The following is a 9,189-nucleotide window of genomic DNA, read 5'->3' as shown; positions in this document are numbered from 1 at the left end:
AGCTAAACACCATCAGTGAAGGGAGTTCTACCTTGTAGCGAGTTCCAAAATTCTGGTTGAGATGGTGCTTTTTTGAGTTCTTTCCAATAGCCCTTCAGATGCTGGAGGGATAGAGAAGAGGGCTCTCTCTGGATGAACTCTGAGTCTAGGCAGGTGATCTTTTAGGTAGTCTTGTCCCAAGCCACTATAGGCTTTATAGGTCACACCCCAGCAGTGTCAGAATGATTGGGTGCCAGTGTACCCCTATAGACCTGGCCCTAATAGTACTTAAATTTTATTTTTAAAATTTTGTATTTGTACTCATGGTGCAACGTTCTTTTCTTATCTTGTGTATGTGTAAGGGAGGGAGGGAGAGAGAGAAAGAAATAGTGTAATCCAGATGCTGTAACTGCATCAGGGACCAGATCACCCACCTAAAGAGATCTACCACTAACAAACTATACCAGACATAACTAAGTAACTGGCACAGCTTGGGGAATTACTTAGTGCAGGAAATGGATGTTGTGTATTCTGTGATTTGAAGACATCGACGCCAGAATCAAAATTCTATAATTGGTCAAATGGAAATATTCAAGCTGTTTAATTTAGACAAGTTATGCAACCTTTCTAAATTTGTGCATGTTCCACACACCCCTTGCAATTCTGCCTTCAAACAACAAAAAATCATCTTTCTTCCAGCTTGGCTTCTGTGATGTCATCAGACATTGGTTGTCAGGCTAATTTATCTAGCTCTAAAAGTTAGAGGCATGGTAGCAACTAGGATTGATCTGGATGTTTTCTTACACATTCATAAGTAATTACAGAACTAGTATTGTTGAACAGAATGGGACTTAGTTCTTTGCAGACATGCATAGGATTGCACTGCCAGCCAATTTTCTGCTGCCAAAATTGAATTCTTGATGTATTTGCTAGGAAAATAGTTGTCCATATTAATGGTCCGTATTCTCCTAAATCCCTGCAGCTCAGTGAACGTGCCCGGGAGCGAAAGGTGCCAGTTACTCGAATTGGGAGACTCGCTAATTTTGGAGGTGAGTCTTTCTGAATTGTGGTGGTGAATAAGACTGTGAATGTAGATGCTTCTGAAAAACCAGGCAGTTTTCTGTGAACTGCATCATGCACATTCATGGATGTTTGTGTGTAGAAGAAACAGGGTTTCTGATTATCTTTTTAGCAGGGATGCTGAAACTGAATGTCTGAGCTGATACTGCTTGGCAGTACATAGTATGTAGTTTTGACTGAACTACAAAGCCAAGTTAGAATTTGCTGGGGGAGGTGTGTGTTTTGGGTGGCATGGAGTGTTAAGGGTTCATTTCAGGTGCCATTCGCTGATCTAGGTGGTATCATTTTGAACTTTGGCCCCCTTCTAAATTTATTATCTGTTCTGGGCCCTACAAATCTCTGGAATTCATTTTGCCATCTGGCAATTGCACGAAACCATTGCATAAATGTTGCCCGCTGCTTTGTGTGTGCAAAGATTTAAGGAGCAGGATGCCGACTGAACACTTGCATTTTAGATGGCAGGACATTTTGGGCTTTAGTGGTAGTGGGCAGGGGAAAGGAGGAAAAGAAGAGAACCTGCTAGGTTAGAAATGTCTGCATATCCCCTGCATTTCAATGCTAAATCTCTTCTATTTTGAGGAAAGCAAAGAAGCTGCCTAAATTGAGTCCATCTAGCTCAGTATTATCCACACTGACTGGCAATGGCAGGGAAATTTTCCCAGCCCTACCTAGAGATGCTAAGGATTGAACCAGGGATTTTCTGCATGCAGTGTTGATGCTCTAGCACTGTATAGCCAAGTACCTCTGGCTGCAAGTGCTGCAAGTTCCTCGCTTTCCCTAATCTGAAAGATCAACTAAAGGGGCACTAGGTGCCTCATTCACTGTATTCATCAGGAAGCTGGTACTTGAATAGAGAGACATGATGTACTTTAAAGGAAATTGACAGGGATGCAGCAGGATATAAACTTAAAACGATACAAAGAGATAGGAGTGTGTCCAAGATGAGACTAGGAGCTCTTGAATAGAGGCTTTAAATATGAATAAAAGCGTGTTCAGTATTTCAGGCATATGCACAGCCCATCTTCCCAGCCCATCAGCCAAGGTGGCTACCAGCAGTTGAAAACCCTCAATAATGCATTTTTAAAAATCCAAGGAGTACCTCCCCACAAAAGCTCCCACTTCTTTCTTTGTATACAAACCTTTAAACAGTGTTATCCTGTGCATATCTGCTTGGAAGTAAGCCCTGTTGAGTTTAATGGGACTTCACTCCAAGGTAAGTGTGCATAGCTTCCTTCAGTAGCAAGTTTATCCACATGGTCTTTGTTTTGCAAAAATGACTCGAAAGGTGTCAGAGATGGCATAAAATGATTCAAGAAACAAGTGGCTTTCAAATTACAGCAGCTAATGGCAGTGTTTTTCAGCCGTTGACTCTTAGCCCAGTCAGTATTGCTCCAAATACTTGGGGCACACATTTTGTTTACAAAGAGATACTACTCCTTTTAAGATTTACGTTTAAAAGGGAGGATTCCACCAGGTGGGGCACCCCTGCCCCTCCCCATCACTATAACACAACAGAGAGAAAAGTTGAAGGTTGTGAAATCCTGGCTCTTTAAAGGTACTTTTCTACATCTAGAACCAGACCAAGAACCCTCTCTGCACCTCTTTGAGCTCCCTGGAATCGCTAGCATCTTGAACCCTGTAGCATGATGAAAGGGTATCAGTTTCCCTCTGGTATGTTTGGTGTAGCGAGTGTATAGACAGCCAACATGCGTCCCTGCTGTTTTTGTGACCTTCCCTATTTATAGCTCGAGTTGGCACCTCTCCTTAGTATTCATTTCTCCAAGATGAGATCTACTTCTATATGCCTTTTGAACGTTTCTGTCTATGTAGCAAAGTGTTAAGGAACTTGGCTTCTGCAAGGCAAGGCACCTCAGGCCTGTGCAGTATACAATTTTACTTGAAGCAGATTCAAAGCTAGGGAACAAAGTAAACATTTCCCTGAGTTAGTACAAGAAATAATGCTATGAATGCTTCCTCCCTCCCTTGTAAATAAGTTTTGTGCTTGCAAACACTTTAATCCACATTGTTTAGGTTGGGACCTCCTGAATACTTCCTCTTCCTTGAATATGTTCACTAATGGGAATGTCTGCTGAGTTGTTGTAGACATTTATGGTTCTGATGTGGAACAATTGCAGATTGTAGCTGAAGGAGTCCTTGGCACCTTTAAAAGACAGATGTCATGGGCTGAATCTTATTTTGTCTTCTCTATATCAGCTATGGAAAGAACTCTTCAAGAATTCTCTGAGTTCAAGTGTTTTGTCACTTTTTTTTTGCAGGTGAGGAGTAGAAAGCTCTCCTCCAGGGCAGGGGTGGGGAATTGGATCCATCTGGTGGGTTAAACAGATAAATGATGTCACTTGTACAGCAGGTGGGTGAAGATTGGCCAGAATGGTTTCACAGGCTAAATGGGGAGGCCTGACAGAGATGGGGAACTTTTTTTGGCTCTGCACATCAGACTTATTATTGATATCAAGCTGTGTGCCACAAGTGTCTTCATGATCCTGTAGTAGCAGCTTTCCCATTAGAATTTCCTCACACTCAAGCTTTAAATAGGAAATATATGCTTCTGTGTTGAGTTGAGAAGGTTTAGCCTTCAGTTAACTAAGTATATGCAGCAGATATTTTGAACTGTTGTCTCCAAAATGTGTCAGGAATTCACAGGAGGGGGATGACCAGTGTCTGAAACTTGACAGGCCAGGCTTATGAATTGACTCAAACAATTCAGCAGGGGTGGTGGGAGTGCTGTAATCTGCTTCTAGCTTGGTGTGGGAACACAAAAGTCACTCTGTGTACTTAAACTAGCTTGGTATCTTAGTCAGTTTCCTCTTTCTACTGTGAACAGCTGTTTGCTGATGTTGTCTTTAAAAGAAGCTTCTCCCAAAATAATTTTTCTCAGTGTTGAACTGGGCTGATTAAAAGTAGTGCCAAGCTATGGTTTAGCAGTATATGAAAGAGGCTTTAAGGAGTCTCTGGCTCAGTGGCTTCCACCTCCTCTGCCCTCATGTACAGTGCTTCCCTCCCTTCCTTGTATGAGGCAAACCATAGTTTTCTGTTTTGCATAAACCAGCAAACTCTGGCTTGCACTTGCCTTAGAGTCCAGCATTTGGAAACCATAGTTTATTGACTTAGACAGAACAGAAAACCATGGGTTGCCTGCAGCCAAGGAAGGAAGGAAGGAGTAACTGTATACTACAGAAGGGGTGGAAGAAGTGTATAAGCGCAAGAGTTCTCCCTTAAAATACCAGTTTTTACAGCAGGCAAAGCATTTCAGCTTTGTTTTGGCATCCCAGTCCTAAACAGGCTGATACATAAGTTAGTTCTATAAAGATCAGTGCTATTTGTCAGGCTCTGTGTGCATAGGCTATTCACTGAGCACAGAATGTGATCCTGGATGTAGGATTCACCAAGCCTTCCTGAAAATATACCTTCTCTTAAAAGTTCATATGGCCCTCCTTTCTCTGTTTCTGGTTTACTGGTCTCAGTAAAAACAAAAACTCTCCTCATCTGCTATTTAAATATAGCTGCAGTGCTTTTTATATCTATAAAAAAGAGTTAAGATCAACTTGGTTTTGGAGAAGTGAAAGCAATTAAAAAAAAAAGTAATGTAAAGTCAGAAATTGCAGAGCAATGAGATTTCTTTTAAAAATCAGATTCAGGCCCATAGTAATTGCAGTTGCATTCTCTCTCTAAAAGTGTAATGAGGTCCTTGAAGAGTGCGGTGAACACAGTAGTTCTTGACTTAGTCTGGATCCTGATGATGCTGGCTGATGCTGGGTGTCTGGAGTTAATTCTGTTTTATTTAACATTGGCCACTGAATGTGTGGCATCGTAAGCTGCCCTGTGATCTGATCTGGAGGAAGGGTGGGCTACAGAAAGCCTGGAAATGTGAACATAGCCTCAAGAGTCCTTGCGCAGGCATCATGCTTCCTCGTCACGTAACCATTCTCCCATGCAAATTTTCCCCGTCTTCACTTTTCAACATTGGTTGGGATGTAGTGTGCCTTCTGCATCAAGGTTGATGTAACTATGTAACTTTAACCAGGTTTCACAAACACTGGCTTAGCCCAGTGGTCAAGGATGATGGGCTTTGCAGTCCAACAACATCCCGAGCCTGTAGATCACTGCAAGCTGGCATGGTCTTAAGCTGTTTAGAGCTTTGATGGCTAGAACCAGCACTTTGAATTGAGCCTGGGCGCAAATAGGAAGCTAATGACATTGATGTGGGAGAGCGCCACTGTGTGAATTTGTTCACCTGCGCCATCCTGCCTGCCTAGTATGGACTCCAGCCTTTGTTCAATTGGGTTTCCTTTGAGTCTTGTTTCCTTCTGGCTGCTTTTGCTAAAATGCATGTCACATTGGGGCAGATGCATGCAAACCTGCATGCTGTGCAACGTTTAGCTTTCCTCGATACATAGTCTGGCCTATATCAGTGCATTTTGAATTATGGGTATTGAATTGATGTAATTAGCGCAGCAGGTAAGCAGCAGTGGTTGTTGGGCGGACTTTGCACATGCCTGCCTCCACAGCTGGCCACAGAGTTCAGAAGCATAGGAGCTCCTCCTCTTCCACTGTTAGAACCCTGTGAACAGGGGAGGGCTTGTTTGTTCTTCTGAAGGGAAGCTATGTGTGTGGGGTGGGTGTGTTTATGCCTGCCAAGACTCTGTGGCGACTCTGTAACAACAGGATTTTATTACAGTGTGAACAAGGTTATTGGTTGCATAGTTATCACTTGATTTTTCTGCTAATCATAGGCTTGTTTGCCAAACCCTACAAGGGCGTGCCTATCTTTCCAAACCAGCCTTCTGTTGTATTGCATTTCATATTTGCCCTTCACACTCCCTTGGTACTAATCTTCATGCATTGGCTGGACGGCAAATGAAAAATATATGGGCTGCTTTCAGTTTTAAGTTGGGAGGGACCACGAGGGTCATGTAGCCCAACCCCATGCAATGCAGGAATTGGACTAGATGACCCTTTCGGTCCCTTCCAACTCTACAATTCTGTGATTCTAAGAAGCATTTTTTTACAAAAACAAAAAACTGTTGCTGTTGCATTTCCAGATTAGGCTTTTACTTTATGCACTGATTTTGCATAGCATTCCCCGTATTATCTTCCGATCAATTATGATGCATTTGGCACTGCAGGGGGTTGGACTAGATGACCCACAGGGTCCCTTCAAACTCTACAATTCTATGATTTTACAGTGAAGAAGTTGGTGAGGGGCCTTTAACATATGGTTACCAGATTTTTTTCAATGAATCTGGGGACACTTTAATTTTTTAAAAAAAATTATTTTGAAGCTGCGTAGCAACAGGTAGTCAGTAGTGGGGATGGTGAGGCAAAAGACCCTGGGCTTAAGCACACATGCATATTGTATAAAGGTGCAAAGCCCTTCTTTCGCACCCTGTGAAACATAAATGTGCAGAGTAACAGGCTGGCTCCAGGCTGCTGAGGCTGCAGCTGCCATGTTTCCTGGGGACAGATTTGCAAATCTGGGGACTGTCCCTGGGAACCGGGGACATCTGGTAACCCTACTTCAACACAGGGTGGTCAAGTAGCCAAGCTGGCTTTGTGCCGGTGTAAATCAGCAGGTGAGAATCCTGCTGTTTGACCTGTTGTCGTGGTCCAACTGCACCACCCAAAAGAAAGGTTCCTATAATGGCATATAATTCCTTAAAAACAGGAACCCCCCCCCCAAAAAAAGTAGATTAAGAATCGTGAGTTGGAGCATGTGGTGCAAGAATTCAATTCTTACTTAGGTGACTGTCAAATGTACAAAAAACTCTGCAGGCTTGAAAATACCCCTACAATGTTTCAAAGAGCAGCACCACCAACCTGGCTTTACAATGCAGTCTGTTTGCAAACACTAAGGCGAATGCCTCCCTTGAAGGAGAATGGCCTTATCAAAATAAATTGATAATGTAAACAGTTCTAAAACAGTGAAGCAAGATATACCTCCTGGTTAATATTTAAAAAGCCAACCATTTGGAGTTGTTTATGACATGCGCCTATCTTCGGCTGCTGTGGTTCTGGGGAGGGAGGTGAGTTTATGTGATAATTAAGGTGGAGCTGTGCAGTACAAGGGAAAGTACATATTGTACACGTCTAAACATTATCCAGTGGGGAAGAAGAGGTGTTGAAGCTGGATAAGTCAAATCGAAGCGCATGTAAATGTCAAGTTCTTGGCTCATTTAAACTGCTGGCATAACAATAGGTTGTTTTGCATTATAGTTATATAATTACTTTCTTATTTAATAAAATATATCCCACTCTTCTACTAAAAGTTCCCAGTGTGGCATGTAGCATAAATTCTAATTAATAAAAAAGCAGGTACAGCCAGTTCTAAAAGCCGTAACAGAGTACCCAAAGCAAGAAGCACAAAGAGTAAAAGATGCTAGATATTGAAATCTGCAACAATAAAAAGGCTGAAATAAACATGTTTTTCAATTGGGAGGGCATGCAACAATCATGGCACTGCCACAGAGATGGCCCCATATCTCATGCTCACTTGCTTAATTTTTTTTGACATGACTCCTAGAACAAAGACTTCTGGCATTGATCTTCATTTCATGATTGACCTGTATGGGAGCAACTCATCCTTAAGCCAGCATTCTTCAGTCTTGGGTCCCTAGATCAGTGCTTTTCACCCAGTGTGCCGTGGCCCCCTGGGGTGCCTTGAATGATGGTCAGGGGTGCCACGGGCAACTCTCTTTCCTTCCCTCCCTCCTCTGATGCCCTCTTGCATCTCTGCCTCCAAAAGGCTTGCATGGCTGTTCGTTGCAGCAGCCCTGGCTACAAGCCCCCAGGCAAATGATGCCTATGGGGCTGGCCAGGGTGTGCTGGTTGCCAGGAGCTGGAGCGGCCTTGGAGTAAGCATGCAAGCAAGCGGGCCAGGGAGCCCAGCCAGTCCGCCAGCCCTTGCTGTTGGGAATGGACAGTGTGACCAGATACCTGCCTTTGGGGCGGGGGGGGGGACAGCTCAGAGACCAGGGGTGGCAGCAGTGGCTGCCTGGAGGACTCCCAAGGAGAGGGGAGAGGAAAGGAGGCTGAGGAATCACTCCACAAGGGAGGGTGTTCACAAAAAGGGTGAGAGGCTGCCAGGCAAGGGATGACATAAAAAGGCTCCTGAGCCCCACAGGGGTGCTGCAGAAAGAACGTAGTTGGTCAAGGGAGCCGTGGACTCAAAAAGGTTGAAAACCTCTGCCCTAGATGATGATGGACTACAGCCGCCATTGTTCTGAGACATCTTAGCCACTGGTCAAGGAAGATGGGACTTGTAGTCCAACAACACCTCAAGCCTGAAGATCACTGCCAGCTAACATGGTCTTAAGCTGTTAGGGCTTTGAAGGAAACTAATGACATGGATGTGAGAGAGCATCACTGAGTGAATGCAACTCAGGTAGAGAAGTAAGATTTATCCCTCTGCATCGCCCTGCAGACCTAGTAAGGGCTCCAGTCTTTGTTCAGCTAGTCAGATTTGCCATGAGTCTTCTACCAACTACTCCATAAAATTGCAGCCTTTTCTTTCCTCCCATGGGGTGTGTGGATATACACATATATGTTAGTGGTAGCTCCTTGCTGATGTACTTGCAGATGAAGAGGTGGTTAGATGATCTGCCAGCCTAGTTATGGAGATATGAATCCTGTAGCTTTGGGTTATTATGTCACTGTGAACTGCTACTCAAGTGAGGATTGCTGAAATAGCACCTAATTTCATTCGACACATCCGCACTCAAGGCAAGAATATAGAGATTCTCTTCAGATTTCACCTCTGCAGATTCCAAAATCTCATTCTCTAAGCAATTATGAGCTAGGTTGGATATGGAACAAACAGTTAGTGTTTCATAGTTGTTGATGCTGAACAGAGCTTAGCTGGGTGTTCCCTGTGTTATTTTGTGCAAATATTGCATGCATGTATGTGCGTGTCTGCATGTGTGGCAGAATGGTGCTTATCTTCCACAGCCATCATGCCAAGGTGCTATTGCATTAATTGCACTTGCAAATTGAGGTTTTCCATTCCAGTTCCAGCCTGTGCAACTTTCCCTCCCCTGTCCTGCATTTGACTGCTCTGGATTCAAATCATCTTGTTATTAAATATTTTTGGAGAGAACTTATCATGTAAGAACTTGA

At 43.5% G+C, this 9,189-nt stretch overlaps 1 protein-coding gene across 2 annotated transcripts in view; it reads left to right on the top strand.

The window, feature by feature from the left end:
- COQ8A (coenzyme Q8A) overlaps nt 1–9,189 on the top strand; it is a 67,469-nt gene that overhangs the window by 35,590 nt on the left and 22,690 nt on the right. For both annotated transcript variants that reach the window (XM_083604537.1, XM_083604538.1), the window contains exon 4: nt 962–1,028. In XM_083604537.1, the coding sequence (XP_083460663.1) occupies nt 962–1,028 (67 nt within the window). The remainder of the gene's footprint in view (nt 1–961; nt 1,029–9,189) is intronic.

The sequence above is a fragment of the Podarcis filfolensis genome (assembly GCF_964270895.1).
Source record: "Podarcis filfolensis genome assembly, chromosome: 3".
Lineage (NCBI taxonomy): Eukaryota > Metazoa > Chordata > Lepidosauria > Squamata > Lacertidae > Podarcis > Podarcis filfolensis.
The sequence above is the reverse complement of the archived record's forward strand: the minus strand, read 5'-3'. Positions and strand labels throughout refer to the sequence as shown.